Source organism: Prinia subflava, chromosome 21, assembly GCF_021018805.1.
Source record: "Prinia subflava isolate CZ2003 ecotype Zambia chromosome 21, Cam_Psub_1.2, whole genome shotgun sequence".
Taxonomy (NCBI): domain Eukaryota; kingdom Metazoa; phylum Chordata; class Aves; order Passeriformes; family Cisticolidae; genus Prinia; species Prinia subflava.
In genome coordinates, this window is record NC_086267.1 from 771,319 (window position 1) to 787,851 (window position 16,533).

Consider the following 16,533-nt stretch of genomic DNA (forward strand, 5'->3'; position numbering starts at 1 on the left):
CCGGGTTTTGCTGGGGAAAGAGGCCCCGGATGGGAAACGCTCCTGGAACCGTGCGAAACCCCTTAAAATCCCTGATAACCCCTAAAAACTGTAAACCCCTTAAAAACCCCTCTTTGACCCATTTAAACCCCCATTTAAACCCCCTTAACCCCCCCACTTTTAAAACTTCCTTCACCCCCACCAAAAATCCCTAAATAAACCCTTTAAAACATTAAGGCCCCATAAAAATAACTTTAAAGCCCCAACCCCCCTTACAAACTCTGACAATGCCTTAAAAAACCTTAAAATGCCTAACCCCCCCCAAACTTTAGACCTCCTTAACTTCCACTTAATGCCCCTCCAACACTTAAAAATCCTTAAAACCTCTTAAAAACCCTTAAAAGCCCTCTTGAAATCCTTTCAATTCCCTTAAAAACGCCCTTTAAACCCCTAAAATCTAGGGGAAAACCTCCTCTTTTTGCTCCCCAAATTCCCTCAGTCTCTGTGAACCACTGGGAAAACACAGTATTCTAGAAAAGCACATATTTTTATTCAAAACCCCATAAAAATCCCCATAAATTCATGAAAAAAGGGGGAGAAAAAGCATCTGAGGTTTTTTTAAAATTTCCCCCCTTTTTTCTCTCCCAAACCTGACACGACCTTTAATTCCTTGCAATAAATATACAAAAATAGAATAAGTTAGGTTAAAAAATACAAGGCAACACTGGCAGATCAGCACTGAAGGGGAAAAAAACCACCCAAAAACCCGGTGGGATAGGAATAAATAGGGAGAAAAAAAGCAAAAATAAATCAGTTTTGGGACTGAGCCCTTTTTTTCTTGAAATGTGGGGGGGAAAATAATAAGAAAAATGCCTCCCCCAGCTCTAAACAAGCTTGAAATTCCATTTTTTAGGGAGAAGGGAAGGGGCAGCACCCGTTTCATCCCCAGGTGTGGGGACAATATCAATAACACTATAAAAAAACCCTTAATAATTACAGAAATAATAAATAAACCCCTCGGGGAGGAGGGGGGGTCTTCATGTGGTGTCTGGGGGGGTTTGGGGTCAGCCTGGGGCCCCCCCAGCTGCTGCCTGCTCCTGCAGCCCCAGCAGGCTGTAGGCGATGCGCTTCTGGTGGCCCGGCAGCCGCACCCCGATCCGCTTGATGTCCCTGGGAAAACGGGAAAACGGGAATCAGGATTGGAGCCGCCAGCCGGGAGTGGGGCTGGGGGGGGCTGGAGCCAGCCACGGCCACAACCCGGGTCTGGGGGGGCCCTGGAGCAGCGTCCTCAGGGTGGGAGGACACGGCTCATCCCGAGGGGTGGATGGATGGACACGGCTCATCCCGAGGGGTGGACAGATGGACATGGCTCATCCCGAGGGGTGGACGGATGGACATGGCTCATCCCGAGGGATGGATAGATCGACATGGCTCATCCCGAGGGATGGACAGACTGACATGACTCATCCCAAGGAATGGATGGACACAGCCCATCCCAAGGGACAGACAGATGGACAGAGCTCATCCTGGCCTCTCTGGCCAAGGAACATCTAATTTTATCCCATCCCTCAGGCCACCAAGGCCACGGAAATGGTTTCCGTTCCCAGCAGATCCCTGTCCCACGGGAGTTGGAGGGGAGGGAGTGGGGACAGTGTGGGGACACATCCTAGGGACAGCAGGGGCGTGGTGCAGGGACACCAAGGGGACAGCACAGGGACAGGGACTCACTCGCTGGTCATCTGCAGGACCTTCTCGATGGTGCTGTAGCCCGAGGCCATGAAGGTCTCGGTGTACTGGGGCATGCGGATGGACTCCAGCCACTCCGGGACCGAGCGGAACGGGACGCCCTCAGAGCCGCTGGTGCTGGGCAGCCGGATGGACACCCTGCGGGACGGACAGAAAAATGATGCAAAAATAGAAAAATGCAAAAAACGTGGCGCCGAAATGCAGGGCTGGAAAAATGATGTGAAAGCAGAAGGGTGTAAAAATGGTGCAGAAAGGAAATTATGCAAAAAAAATGGTGCAGGAATGGAGGGATGTAAAAAATAATGTGAAAATGGGAAGGCGCAAAATAATTGAAAATGGGAGGCTGCAAAAAACAATGCAGAAAGGCGAGGACACAAAAGTATTGCAGAAATGAAATAATGCAAAAAATGATGCAGGAATGGAAAGGTGCGAAAATGGTGCAGGAATAAAAGGGTGGCAAATAGTGATGTGAAAATGGAAGGACAGAAAAATAACACAGTGTTGAAAAGATGCAAAAAATAACGTGAAAACGAAAAGATGAGAAATTCTGCAGAAACAGAAAGGTGAAAAAAATTATGCAAAAAATGGAAGGGTGCAAAAATAGCACAGAAATGAAATGATGCAAAAAATGGTGTTAAAGTGGAAGGTTAAAATGATGCAGAAATGGAAGGATGCAAAAAATTATGTGAAAATGAAAGGATGGGAAAACAATGCAGGAATGGAAAGATGCTGAAAAATAAATGCAAAAATGAGATGATGAAATGCAGCAAATGAAACAATGTAAAAAGTGGAAATATGAAAATGGGGAAATACCAAAAGATTATGCAGAAATGGAGATGCCAAAAGCAATGTGAGCATACAGAGATGCAAAAGCCAACCAAAAACGGCACCATGAGTGTGCAAAAATGATGCACAAAATGCAAAGATGAAAACAAAATGATGTAAAAACTATAGAAGATGTAAAGATGTGCAAAAATCAGATAATCCCAGACTGGTTTGGTTGTGAGGGACCTCGAAGCTCATCCCATCCCAGCCCTGCCATGGGCAGGAACACCTTCCACTATCCCAGGTTGCTCCAAGCCCTGTCCAGCCTGGTCTTGGACACTGCCAGGGATCCAGGGGCAGCCACAGCTGCTCTGGGCAGTTCCTCTTCTTGCCCCCACCCCATCCTGGCCTTCCCCACACTCACCGGGGGTCGAAGTCTGCCAGTGCCTTGAGGGACTCGGGGGCGCGGACCAGTTTGTCGAGGATGCTGACGATGTCGGCGAACTTGGGTCGCCGGCAGCGCTCCTGCTGCCAGCACTGCATCATCAGCTGGTAGATGGCTGAGGGACAGTCCAGCGGTGCTGGGAGGCGGAAGCCCTCATTGATGGCCTTCATCACCTACAGCGAGGAGGAGGAGGAGGGTCAGGGATGGTCCCCCCAGAAAAGGTGTTCATTCACAGAGTCCTAGAGTGGTTTGGGTTGGAAGGACCTTAAAGCTCTTCTCATTCCAGCTCCTACCCTGGATGGGGACATCTTCCACCATCCCAGGATGATCCCAGCCTTGTCCCACCTGGCCTTGAATGTGTCCCAAACGCTGGTGATGGTGGAGGGTGGGCACTCACCTCGTGGTTGGAGAGCTCCCAGTAGGGCCGCTCGCCGTAGGACATCACCTCCCACATGACGATGCCGTAGCTCCAGACGTCGCTGGCAGAGGTGAACTTGCGGTAGGAGATGGCTTCAGGTGCTGTCCAACGGATCGGGATCTTCCCACCCTACAGCAACAGTGGGGTCAACCCTGCACCGCCAAACGCCCCCTCACCTTGTTCAACCACCCCAACAGGGCCACCGTGATGGACAATCCCCCACCTTGGACAACCACCATGGCCACTGTGATGGACAAACACCCACCTTGGACAACCACCCCAACACAGCCACCGTGATGGACAAACACCCACCTTGGACAACCACCCCAACACAGCCACCGTGATGGACAAACACCCACCTTGGATGACCATTCCAACATGACCAACCACCCCCTCACCTTGGCCAGCCACCCTTCCATGGCCAACTGGCCACCCCTCCCTGACCACTGCCCTGCCACAGGGACACTCACGCTGGTGGTGTAGGTGGCTTCAGGGTCATCTTCCAGCACCCTCGAGAGCCCAAAATCGGACACTTTGCACACCAGGTTGCTGTTCACCAGGATGTTCCTGGCGGCCAGGTCCCGATGGACGTAATTCATGTTGGCCAAGTACTTCATGCCAGCGGCGATGCCCCTCAACATCCCCACCAGTTGGATGACGCCAAATTCGCCCTCTTTTTCCTGGAAAAAGGGGAAAATCCAACCTGGGATCCACCTGTTATCCTATCTCCTGGATAAGAGGTGGGTGTTGCAAATTCCAGAACCCCGTGGTCGTTGCCACCACGTGTCACCTACCCGCAGGAATTTATCCAGTGCCCCGTTCTCCATGTACTCCGTGATGATCATGAAGGGCTTGCCTGTACAAGAGAAAGACCCCCAAATAGGTAAGAACCTCCCAAAATATCCCCCCAAGTCCCCCCAAAAACTCTGCCCTCCTAAAATCTCTAAACCTCCCACAAACCCTCCCAAAATCCTTAAACCCCGTAATGCCTAATGCCCCTCAAAAAACCAACTCTCCAAAACAACCCCAACCCCTCAAATCAACAAAAAATCCCAATCACCCCCCAAAACCCAAACCCTCCCAATTCTCCCCCAAAACCCCAGACCCCCAGCTCCCCAAAAAATCACCTCTGGTAAACATTCCCAAAGCAACAAAAAAGTTTCAACCCCCTTACAGACCACAATAAACCTCAACAGCCAAAACCCCAAAGTAACTCCCCCAAAAATCCTCTGAGCTCCCCATAAAACCTCCCAAACAAACCTGAATTCCCTCCCCCCAAAAATCCCCAATCTCATCCCCCAAAAAGACCCAAGTCCTCCAAATTCCCCTTTGTGCTGTTGTCAAAAGACCCTTTTTTAATATCGCTTTTTTGGGGGTGTTTTGCTGGGAAAATGGGGTGTTTTGGGGGGGACACAGGACATAGTGGCCACTCACACTTGGAGACGACGCCCTCGAGGCGGATGATGTTGTGGTGGCAGAACTGTCCCATGATGGTGGCCTCGCTCAGGAAGTCCACGCGCTGCTTCTCCGTGTACCCCACCTTCAACGTCTTGATGGCCACCGGCACCTCCTTCCTGCCACGCTTCAGGGTGCCCTTGTACACCTCCCCAAATTCACCTGCTCCAAAAGACGTGGGGCACCCTTAGCTCCCCTGCCCCATCCCAATTTTGGGGTGTTTCTGGGGGGACAAAGCCACGCACCGGCGCCGATGACCTTCTGGCGGGTGATGAAGGATGGAGGGATCTCAGTGGTGAACTTGAGCATGGCTTGGTTGGGGTCTTCGTAGGTGTGGGGGTCAACGTAGGTCTTGAGAGGCTTCAGCTGGTCTGGGGATGTCAAGGAGGGGGTCAGCACCGCTGTCACTCCCCGCCCATTCCCACTGTCCCCACTGTCCCATGGCTCACCTGACTTGGAGAAGTAGACGTCCTCGGCGGATTGGCGTGGCCGTGACCTCCTCCTCCTGCAGAAAAGCAGCATTTTGTCCCAAAAGATCATCCCTTGCCCATATTTGGTGGTGGGACAACAACATTTTGGGGTTTCTTGGGGGGGCTTGTCCTCTTACCGCCGGAGGATGTAGAGGAGAGCGGCCAAGAGCAGGACAACAAAGACGATGCCAGCGACGCTGCCGGTGATGACGGCAGCTGATGCCATGGCCTCAGAACCTGTGGGGACCATCCAGGTGAGCCCTGCACCCCCTGGAGCCCCCACTCTGCATTCCCGACACCCCCTGGAGCCCCCACCCTGCACTCCTGACACCCCCCAGCCCCTCCTCACCCTCGGGCAGGGTCTCGAACTCGTGCTGGGGGCTGAAGGCCCCGTGGCCGTCAGCGGTGAGAGCCTGGACCCGAACCACGTAGGCGGTGGCTGGGGACAGCTTGGGCAGGGTGACAGAGGTGCCCTCGCAGCGCAGCACCGAGTAGCTGTTCTCGTCCACCTGGGGACACGGCAAGGTGACATTGGAGTGACACACAGGGAGGGGTGGCACGGGTGGGGCAAAGATGGAGGTGACACGGAGGGGGAGGTGACAGAGATGGGGCAGGAGTGGAGGTTACAGATGGGGAGGTGACAGGGATGGGGACAAGTATGGAGGGCTGATGTGGATCAGGGCAAGGATGGAGGGATGACGTGGATGGAGATGTGGATGGAGATTTCATCGATAGAGGTGACACAGTTGAGGGCAAGGATGGGGGTGACACAGAAGGAGGGGTGAGTTTGGGGGTGTCAGGCTGCGTCACCTTCTTGCTGTAGGTGACCTCGTACTTCCAGACCCGACTCTGCTGCCGCAGTGGCACCGTCCAGGACAGGACCAGGCTGGTGGCCGTCCGTCCATCCAGGCTCACCGATGTCACCCGGGGGGGCTCTGCCATGGAGACACATCGAGACATCACTGAGGTGTCCCCAAGAGGTCAGGGACATCAAGGAGGTGTCCCCACAGGGGATGGGAACATCACCGAGGTGTTCCCATGGGGGGCAGGGACACCACAGTTGTGTCCCCACCATGGAGGGAAGGTGTGGCAGCTGCCGGTGTCCCCTCACCCGTCTGGTTGACGCTGATGGTGGCGCTGGCCACGCTGTGCTGGTGGCTGTAGAGGGACACCCCGTTCCGGGCCTCCACAGTGAAGGTGTAGTTGACGTGCGGCTCCAGGTCGGTGACAGTGACCTCTGTCCCCGTGAGCCCCTGGGGGGGCTGTGAGAACCGGACCCCGCCGTCGCAGGGCCGGCACTCGCCGCTCTCGGGCCAGCACTGCTCGCAGGTGACGCTGTAGGTGACGTCCTGGCGGCCGCCGGGGTCGGCGGGGGGGGCCCAGCGCAGCTGCACCGCGGCCCCCAACCCCAGGGCTGTGACAGCCTGTGGGGGCGAGGGGGGACCTGCGGAGAACATGGGGTGGGGTCAGGGCAGTGCCGTGTCACCTCAGTGAGGTGACACCGCAGTGTCCCCCCTCCGGAGGTGACTTACGGGTGCAGGGATGCTCCGGAGCATCCTCAGGGGCCCGGAAATATCCATCCTCACACGGGCAGGCTGCAGCAGCGGCCGGGGCGGGCAGGGTGTGGGGGGGACAGGGCTGGCAGCCCCCCGAGGACACCGCGGCCTTGAAGGTGCCGGGGGGACAAGCTGGGGGGGGACACACAAAGTGACACCAGTGAGATCCCAAATCCTGTTCCCCATCCACAGGATCAGCATTTGGTGGGTGGGGGGGAGCACCCCCCAAGCATCCAGAGAGGAGTTTAGGGGAGGGGAATTAGTTTAACTCATTTTGTAGCTTCTTTATTATTGGGGACCCCCCCTAAACCATCCCCCTTCTGGCTGAGCCCTGCTGCATTCACTGTGTGAGTGATGCTGCAGGGGAATGATCCAGTATAGGGAATTTTTGGTCCAACATCTCATTTCTCCAACTTAAATGGGGAATTTTATGGTATTTAATCTTATTTTCCAGCTGCTACTTTATTGGGATGCCCCCAGCCCACCCATAACCTGTCTGAACTCTCCCACACTCACTACACTGGTGATGATGAAAGATAAGGATCCAGGGCTGGGAATTTTGGAGCCAAAACCTCATTTCTCCAACTTCAAATTGGGGTTTTTTTGAGCATTTCACCTCATTTTTGCAGTCATTGCCCACCCTTCTCCCAGCTGAGCCCTTCCACACTCACTGCACTCAAGGCTGAGGATCCAGGATTGGGAATTTTGGGGCCAACCCCCCGCTCTTCTCTCCCACCCTGCCCCAGGCACGCACCAAGCTGGCCCATCCTCAGACACCCCTTTCCCACTCCGTTTGCCCCAGTCCGTACCTTGGCAGGCGTCTCCCAGGCTCTGGAAGCCGGCCCGGCACAGGCACTCCCCGATGGGCACCAGCCACTCGCCGTTGGCGTTGCAGTGCAGCACCGGCGCCTGCTCGGCCACCGCCTCGGCCACGCACGAGCCCCGCACCTCGGCCAGGGTCTGCGAGTCCGGCCCGGCCACGGTCTCTGGGAACCGCGCCATGCCCCGCACCACGGCCGGGCAGCGCTTGTAGTAGACGCGCACGGAGAGCAGCGCCACGCAGGCGCCCAGGTCCTGGAAGGCCAGGTAAAAGCCCTTCCTGCGGAGCGGCCCCACCGACCGCACCTCCACGTTGAGCTTCACGTTGCGGGCGGTGAAATCCTCCTGGACGGTGATCTCGTCCGGAGCGATGGTGTCGATCTTCCTGAACTGCCGCTTCTGGAAGTTGGTGCCATAATCCACGTCGGACTCGGCGTAGTAGAGGTTGAAGGTCTCCTTGCAGGAGCCGCCGCCGGCCGTGGGGAAGCTGTTGCAGTCGCGCACGGTGAACTGCAGCTCGATGAAGATGCGCTGGGCCACGCCGCGGTAGATCCAGTTGGTGCGGAGCCAGTTCTCCTGCTCACCCTCCAGGACGTTGCACACGGAGTAGATGTAGATCAGAGAGTCGTTGAAGACGTTCTGCAGCTGGTCCCACTGTACCCAGAGACAGAAACGGGGCTATGGAGGGGAACTGAGAAATGGCCCCTGTCCCCAGGGATGGGCTTGTCCTCATCTCTTTCCCCCCGTCCCCATCCCCATGGGTGCTCCTGGTCCCAAGGAGGGCCCCAGCCCAATTGCAGTGGAGGTCTCCAACCCCATGGGTGTCCCTGTCCCCATGGCCATGGAGGTGCTCCCACCTGTGGCAGGTTCCTGTGGAGGTCCCTCCCTATGGATGCTCTGTCCCCACGGGTGTCCCTGTCCCCATTCACACGGATGCCCCCAGGCCATCCCCACGGATGTCTCTGTTCCCATGGAGGTCCCCATTCAACACCCCCATGGATGTCCTCATCCCCATTCCTGTGCAGGTCCCCAAAGGTGTCCTTGTCCCCATCCCTGTGGAACTCCCCCTTGGCTGTTCCCATTCCCATCCCAGTGATGGCCAGCGGGGCTGGATGCCCGGTCCGTGGGTGCTCACCCCTTTTCCGTAGGGATGAGTGAGCCAGCCCAGCTCCCCGTGTGCCTTGGCAAAGTCCAGCAGCACCACTGTGGGAGAAGAGAGAGGACAGGGACGTCAGGAGATGCCACCAGGACCCATGGACAGCCCCAGGACCTGCAGGTGTCACCAAAGCAGCCTTTGGCCCTTGGATTTCTGTCCCCTAGGACACATGGATGTCCCCCAGGACCCACAGACAACCCCATGGGAGTCCCCAGGATGTGCAAACACTCCTGGGATCCACAGATGTCCCCAGCATTCATTAATATCCTGGGCACCCACAGATATCCCTGGGACCCATGGATGCCACGAGGACCCACAGATACCCCTGGGACCTGTGTGTCCATCCCTGGGACCCACAGATATCCCACCAGGATCCCTGGATGTCCTGGGCACCCACAGACAACTCTGGAACCCACAGACGCCAGGAGGTTCCATGGATGTCCTCAAGACCCCCAGATACCCCCAGGACCCTCGGATCCACCCCATTCCCACAGACATCCTCAAGAGCCAAGGATGTCCCCAGGACCTCCAGACAGTCCCAGCCCCAGAGATGTCCCCTGGACCCAGGGTTCCCCCCATTCCCGGCAGATTCCGCTGGCAGAAGTCCCCCGGGGCCGCCTCCAGAGGCGGGGAAGCCGCGGGGCCCGGCGGGACCTGCCCTGGCACGCCGAGGGCGGTGGCCGGATCCAGCGCCGGGAGAGGAAGAGGAGGAAGAGGAGGCCGGGGAGGGAGCGGGGCCCCCCGGTGAATCAGCCCCCAGGAATGTGCCCGGACGCCCGGGTTCAGCGCGAGATGGGTCCGGCGGGACGGGGCAATCTCGGGCCCGATGGGCCCCCCCAGCTCCCACGGCTGAGCACGGACGAGCTCGTGGCGGGTCCCGGGAGGGTCAAGTCTGGGGGGGCCCCCAAAACCTGCCTGGGGGGACCCGGGTGGCTGCACCGCCCCCCCCGCGCCGTGCCCGGGGTCAGGAAGGATGCCGGGGCGGATATCCCGGTTTTCCTGAGGCTGGAAATCCCCCCCGCGAGCCTCCGGAGAGCGGAAAGCGGCGGGAGCCGGAGCGGGCGGGGGGTTCCCTGCGGATGCCCCCGGGGCTGCGACTGCTCCAGGGGCGCAGCCCCCTCCCGAGAGTCACCTGTACCCACCGCCACCACCATCACCATCAGCAAATTCTCCGTCGCCTTCGTCACCCGGCCCCGGCCGCCACCACCTCCAGTGCCACCGTCAGTGTCGCCACCAAGCCCATCACCACCCCCAGCGCCACCCCCGCGCTCCGGAGCGGCATCCCCGTCCCATTCCCGGCTACATCCATGCCCTGCCCTAACCCCGTCCCCATCCCAATCTGCGGGACCGAATCCGAATCCCAACCCATTCTCAAAGTGTCCCCATCCCGATCCCATCCCCATCTCAACCTTCATCAGAATCCCAATCCCAAAATGAATCCCATTCCCTCCCCGTCCTCATCCCAACCTCATCCCCTCCTCAGTCTCCGTCTGAACCCCAATCATAGTCCCACAACGGATCCCATCCCAGTCCCACTCGCACTCCATTCGCTCCTCTTTAGCTGCCTCCCCACCTCAGCTCACCCCAAACCCCACTGGATCTCACCGGGGGAAACCAATCCCCACTAAATCCCCAAATCCCACCTCTCTACCACCACTTTCCCTTTCCCCCCACGCACCTTTAAAACCCCAAACCCCAACATTCCCTCCTGGGAAACAGCACTTTGGGAACACACCCCAAATCCCACAGCTGCCACGGGGTGACCCCCCTCTGCTGTCCACCTAGCACTTCCAAAACTCTTCATTTTGGGGTTTTTTACCCCATTTCTAGTTCTTAGGGCGTATTTTCCATCCCAGCCTCTGATTTATTTGCATTTGGGGTTGGATTCTTCCACCTTACCCTCGAAAATGACGGATTAAAGCAATCAGACAGAGTTTATTGAAATCTAATCTTAAAAAAATTCAATGTATACACAAAAAAAAAGATTTTCTCCCCCCCCCCCTTTTTTTTTTTTCCTCAACCCTCCCAAAATAAGCCCCAAAACCACTGGGGGAAGGGTTGAGAGATGGAGGCCGAGACGCTGCTTGTTTTTTCCCAGCAATTTTTTGGGATTTTCCTGACATTGTTTTCCAGCTCTCCGGCCGGATCCTACCCGGCCCTGCACCACCCATGGAAAACGCTCCATTTTAAGGTGATTTTCTCCTTTTTGGGGGGTTTATTTTTTAATCCCCTCACCCTCACCCGTCTGCCAGCCCCTTTTGGGGGCTCCCAGCAGGATCCGGCCCTGGCATGTCAGCCGGACGCTCGGCATGGGAAAACTTGCCCCAAACTCTCGTTTTTCCTCTATTTTAGCATTTTTTCTCCCCATTTAAATATTTTTCTCCTGTATTTCAGTTCTCCTCTTATTTTAGCTCCCTTCCCTTGTATTTTTAACCCCCCCCACCTTTTTAATTCGCTCCCCCTTAACTTTTGACCCTTCATTTAACTTTTCTCCTTTTAATTTAAACTTCGCAATCCTCATTTCAACTTTTGCCCTAATTTTAACCTTTCCCCCCCAAAACGCACTCCAGCACCTGCGGACTCCCCACCGCACCCCGAAGTGTGTGGGGGGAAGGGGGAGCTCCCATCACCCTTTACCCTCGGAGCGCTCCCCAACTCCTCAGCTCCCCCCAACCCACCCAAATTTACCCCAAAACCACCCCACCCTTGGGGGTGCCCACCATAAAGGAGTTTCGGGGTGCTCCCCACCCCTCAGAAAAAGTGGGGGACTCACCTTCCTCGGCGGCCAGAGGGCTGAGGGCGGTGAGGAGGAGGAGGGTGAGGGCCGGGGGGGTGCCCGCCATGGCGGGGCGGTTTTGGGGGTCCCGGGCGCGCCCCACGAGCGGCGGCCCCGCGGGGAGTGCGGGGGGTGTGGGGCGCGGGGCCGCGCGCCCGCTCCTGTTCATTCATGCCCCACTGACGTCACCGGCCACGCCCGCTCTTAAAGGCGCAGGGGCCGCTCCCAGTACGCACCAGTACGGCACTGGGAGGGCGCGCGCCCGAGGGTGGGACGCGGGCGGGTGGAGGGGAGGGGAGTGTGGGAGCCCCGTCAAGGTGGGGCACGGCCCTGGAGGGGGCCCGGGGGTCCCGCAGCCCCGCGGGGACCCCCTGAGCTCGGCCCCGAAGGGGTGAACGCGCCCCCCTCCCGCCCCCTCCGTTTTCATTCATGAATTGGCGTGGGAAGAGAGGGGGGGCGGCAGCCAATGGCTGAAGGGGGCGGGGCCACCCGGTTACTACCGGCCACGCCCCCCGCCCACCAGTTCGATACTGGGGTTTGGGGGCGACCGGTTTGGGGGGGGCTGCCCGGCCCCCTCGGGCCCCAGCGCCCCAAACCCTCAGCACCACCGTCCTCAGGATTCCACAGCACCCCAAATCTCACAGCACCCCAAATCGCATCATCCACGGCACCTCAAATCCCACAGCACCTCAAACTCTGGATCATCGTTGGACCCCCAAATCCCATAGTGCCCTAATCCCATCAATTCCAGCACCTCAAATCTCGCAGCAGCCTTGACCTCATGATCCCACAGCACCCCAAATCCAGCATCTTCCATAGCACCCCAAATCCCACAGCACCCCCAACCTCTGCAGCACCCCAATCCCATCACCTCTAGCACCACAAATCCCCCAGTACCCCAAAGCAACTCAAATCCCAAGGCACCCTAAATCCTGCACCCCTGTTCCTGTAATCGCTCTGCAGCCAAATCCCCCAAATCTGCCAACAGGCCCAGCACCCCCATTCCATGTTCCCCTTGAACCCCAAATCCCCCAGCACCTGCAGCATCCCAAATCCTGCAGCACCCACCTCCTGATGATCCCATTGCACCCCACATCCACCAGTGCCCCCAAACCTTCATCACCCCAGCACCCTAGATCCCCCCAAACCTCCCGCGTCCCCCGAATCGGACAACTCAGGCCACACAGAGATTTTTTCATAGAAAATCACTGATTTTAGCAAAAAAGCACCTTTACCTCTCCCACCCCACAAACCCACCCCGAGAGGGGGTTCAGGCGGGGGTGTCCCCCGTGTCCCCCGGGGTGACGCCAGCGGTCACTTGGTCGCGCCGCCAGAGCCCCTCGACCAGGGCGTCCAGGACGGGGGCGACCCGGGCCAGCCCCGCCCGCGCCCCGCCGGGCCCCGGGGCCGCCCCTGCCCGCAGCACCCGCAGCCCCCACGCCCCCTCGAAGGCCCGCACGTCCGCCTCCGTCACAGCCGCGTGTGGGGCCAGGTCGAATCTGGGAAGGGGACACAGGGTCAAGGGAAACAGCAGCGCCCCGGAAAATCTCCCCAACACCACCCAAGATTCACCGGGAGTTGTGAACCCACGGGTGTAACGAGGTGGGAGTGTTCTCTGCCTGCCCAGGGGCTGAGGGGTTTGAAGGCTGAGGGTGCAAACCTGATTGTGGGAGGGACACAGGGTCAAGGAAGACACCAAGACCCCAAAAAATCCCCCCCAGAAACACGCAAAGAAAAGTGGGAATTGTGAACCCATTGGTGTAATGAAGTTTTGCACGTTCTCAGCCCACTGAGATAAAAAGTGCTGAGAAATTTGGGGTGCAAACCTCACTGAGAGGGGACACAGGGTCAAGGGAGACCCAAAAAATCGCCCCAAAACCCTCTGTAAATATGTGGGAGTTGTGACCCAACCCCCCACCCCCAAACCCCCTAAAAAATCAATGGGAGTTGGGGACCCATCAGTGTTGCACGTTCTCAGCCTAACGAGGTATGGAGTGGTTAAAATCTGGGGGTGCAAACCGGCCTGGGGGGGGACACCTGGTCAAGGGAGACACCAACACCCCAAAAATCTCCTTGGGGGTAGCAAACCCCCTAAAAACAAGCAGGAGCTGTGAACCCACTGGTGTAACGATTTGTGCATGTTCTCAGCCTGCTGAGATGCCAAGTGCTGAGAAATCTGGGGGTGCGAACCCATTTTGGGGCGGGGTGGGGGGGCACAGGGTCAAGGAACACCTAAAAAAAAAACCCCCAAACCCCGATAAAATCAGCAGGCGTGGGGAATCCATCGGTGTAAGCAGGTGTGCTGGTTCTCAGCCCCTGCGATGCCAATGCTCCCCCTGTGGGGTGACGCGGCCTCGCCAGGGGGTCCCCCCCAAAGGATACTTGGTGCCCACGACCACCCTGACGATGTCGCGGTCCCCGGGGCCCAGCACGCGGCCCATGAGTGCCGGCAGCTCCTCGAAGGACGCGCGGTCCATGAAGGAGAACAGGAACAGGGCAGCGTCCGCCTCCTCCTTACAGGCCTGGGCACGGGGACACCCCCTCACTGCGGGCTCCTGGAGCTGTCCCGCACCCCAAAAGGCCTCCCCACCCCAAAGCGCCTCCCCCGCTCACGGGCAGCAGGTGCTCGAACTTCCTGAGCGCTCCGTCCCCGCAGTCCCAGAGGTGCAGCTGGAACAGGACCGGGCGGCTGCTGGCGCGGGGCTTGGCGGGCCAGAACAGCGGCGTGGCCTCGATCCCTGCGGGGACACGAGGCACCGTCACCCTGGGACCGCGCGGGACCCCAGGCCGTGCCCAGGCTCTCCGTGTGGGTGGGGTGGCCTCGATCCCTGCGGGGACACGAGGCACCGTCACCCCCGGGACTCCCGCGCCCCCCAGGCCGTACCCAGGGTCTCGTGGTGGGCGGGGGGCACGGGGGTCCCCCCCAGCCAGGCCACCAACGCCGTCTTCCCGACGCCGCTTCTTCCCGCCAGGAACAGTTTGTAGGTGACAGTGGGGACAGCCAGGGCGGGCGGCAGCACCGGGCGTTCCAGCAGGCCTGGGGAGGGGGCTCAGGGTGATTCTGGGGGGCTGAGACCCCGGGCTGGGGGAGCGGGGGCGGCACTCACCGAACACCCTCCGCCGGTTCTTGTGCAGGATGGAGTCCAGGTAGGGGCGGCCGGCGGGGGACAGGAGCCAGCCCGGCTCCAGCGCCCAGTCCTGCTCTGCCATGGGCCCCCAAACCTGGGGGACGGGGAGCAGCCCCCCTTCCCCCAGGGGGTCACTGCATCCCGCAGCTTTGGGGTCTCCTTCTGACTCCACCTCAGGGTCCAGGCGCCCTTCCCAGCATCCCTAAATCCTCCACCGGGTCCCTAAAACACCCCCCCGTGTCCCAGCATCCTCCCATGGGGACCCCAAAACCACCCATGGGGTCCCTGACCCCTCTCTGGGGTCTCTGTGCCCCTCTGTGGGGTCCCACCACATTCCCATGGCGTCCCTGACCCCTCTGTGGGGTCTCTGTGCCCCCCCGCCACCCCAGTACCCCATCACAGGGTCCTTGTCCCCACCCCCGGGGTGTCTGCACCCCCTGCAGGGTCCCGCCGCCCTCCCATGGGTTCCCTGCTCCTGTCCGGTCCGTGTCCCCCCTCAGTGTCCCACCGTCCTCTCAGGGTGTCCCTCACAGCCCCACACGGAGTCCCTGCACTCCCTTATGGGGTGCCTGCCACCCCCACGGGGTCTGCGCACCCCCAGTTGGTTCCGTGCTCCCACAACATTTAAAAGGGGAGAATCCAGCCCCTGCCCCGTGTCCGGACCCGCTGTCCCCCAAATCCTTCCCACCCCTCACACCAATTTTCCCGCGCGGGCCCTTTAAGACGCGGCCCCGCCGCTCACCTGAGGCCGCTTCCGCCTCACCGTGACGTCACGAAGGGCGGGGCGCTATGAAACCACTCCCGGACACAGCTGCGCATGCGCGGTGAGTTGGAGACACACGTGGAGTGATCCCGATCCTGCGGGTTTTGGGGGTCCCATCCCAAATTACTGGCACTGGAATGATTTGGGGGTCCCTACCCCCAGCTCCCAGCCCTGGAGGGATTTGGGGTCCCCAACTGCCAGTTTTTCCAGGCTTTGGAGCCCTCATCCCTAATCACTGACACTGGAGTGCTTTGCGGTCCAGCATCTCCCACACTGGCAGGACTTGGGGTCCCAATTTCCAGCCGCAGCAGGCTCTAGGATCCCTATTCCCAGTTCCCATCTCCAACCGGCTGTGGGTTCCCCAGTTCCCAGCACTGGGATTTGGGGTCCTCATCACCAATTTCCAGCCTCAACTGGCTTTGGGGTCCCTATCCCAAATTTCCAGCCCAAACAGGTTTTGGGCTGGGAGGCTCTGGAATCCCGAGTAACCATCTCCAGCAGTCTTTGGGATCCCCATTCCCAATTTCCATCCCTAACAGGGTTTGGTGTTCCCAGTTCCTAGAGCTGACAGCCTTTGGGGTCCCTGTCTCTAATGCCCAACCCTGGCAGGACCTGGTGTCCACAATTTCTCGCACAGGCAGGACCTGGTTTCCCCAGTTCCTAGCCCTGGCAGGTTTTGGGATCCCCATCCCAAATTTCCATCCCCAGCAGGGGTTGGGATCCCTGAATTCCCAGTTCCAATAGGCTTTGGGACCCCCAGTTTACAAACCCAACAGACTTTGGAGTCCCCATCCCCAATTTCTGGCTCCAAGAAGCTTCAGTGTCCCAAATCCCCTGTGTCCCCCTTTGCCCACTTCCACGGCTCCAACATCCCCTGGCACCAACATTTCCCCTTTTTACCCAAGAAGACCCCAAATCCCCCCTTTCACCCCTAAACTTCTGGGGAGCACAGCAGGAACTTCCCCTCCACATCATTCCCACCCCACCCCTCCCCAAAAGTACCAACCATCATTTCTTTTCCTTTTTATTTGTTAAACCACTAAAAATTCGTTGGGAA

General features: G+C 58.6%; 2 protein-coding genes across 5 annotated transcripts; both read right to left on the bottom strand.

Moving 5' to 3' along the window:
• Positions 1-507: 507 nt before the first annotated feature.
• On the bottom strand, positions 508-11,773 carry EPHA2 (EPH receptor A2). Its single transcript, XM_063417402.1, is given in 19 exon segments — positions 508-1,149; positions 1,708-1,863; positions 2,915-3,108; positions 3,333-3,482; positions 3,824-4,033; positions 4,148-4,209; positions 4,788-4,970; positions 5,054-5,179; positions 5,258-5,313; positions 5,416-5,515; positions 5,628-5,787; positions 6,089-6,213; positions 6,390-6,722; positions 6,811-6,966; positions 7,644-8,307; positions 8,789-8,856; positions 11,583-11,673; positions 11,676-11,729; positions 11,732-11,773. Coding segments are annotated over 19 exon segments (3,021 nt in total). The 5' UTR covers positions 11,759-11,773; the 3' UTR covers positions 508-1,043.
• Positions 11,774-12,807: 1,034 nt separating this feature from the next.
• On the bottom strand, positions 12,808-15,520 carry CPLANE2 (ciliogenesis and planar polarity effector complex subunit 2). 4 transcript variants are annotated; one of them, XM_063417408.1, is made up of 6 exons: positions 15,456-15,520; positions 14,693-14,935; positions 14,470-14,622; positions 14,199-14,413; positions 13,968-14,107; positions 12,808-13,084 (listed from the first exon to the last, which is right to left on the bottom strand). In XM_063417408.1, the coding sequence occupies exons 2-6, from the start codon at positions 14,793-14,795 to the stop codon at positions 12,856-12,858; spliced, it is 840 nt and encodes a 279-aa protein (XP_063273478.1). In that variant the 5' UTR covers positions 14,796-14,935; positions 15,456-15,520; the 3' UTR covers positions 12,808-12,855. The 4 variants fall into 4 exon arrangements, with proteins under 4 accessions (XP_063273478.1, XP_063273477.1, XP_063273481.1 ...); XM_063417407.1 differs by lacking the exon at positions 15,456-15,520 and having other exon boundaries at positions 14,693-15,118; XM_063417411.1 differs by lacking the exon at positions 15,456-15,520 and having other exon boundaries at positions 12,823-13,084; positions 14,199-14,323; positions 14,693-15,099.
• Between the last annotated feature and the right edge of the window lie 1,013 nt (positions 15,521-16,533).

Excerpts from the sequence above, each read along its gene's own strand:
- CPLANE2 (XM_063417408.1), bottom strand. The coding sequence starts at position 14,795 with ATGGCAGAGCAGGACTGGGCGCTGGAGCCGGGCTGGCTCCTGTCCCCC. Across the intron at positions 14,623-14,692 it reads GAACCGGCGGAGGGTGTTCG|GCCTGCTGGAACGCCCGGTG; the intron begins GTGAGTGCCGCC and ends CCCCCTCCCCAG. Across the intron at positions 14,414-14,469 it reads CGCCCACCACGAGACCCTGG|GGATCGAGGCCACCCCACCC; the intron begins GTACGGCCTGGG and ends GTGTCCCCGCAG.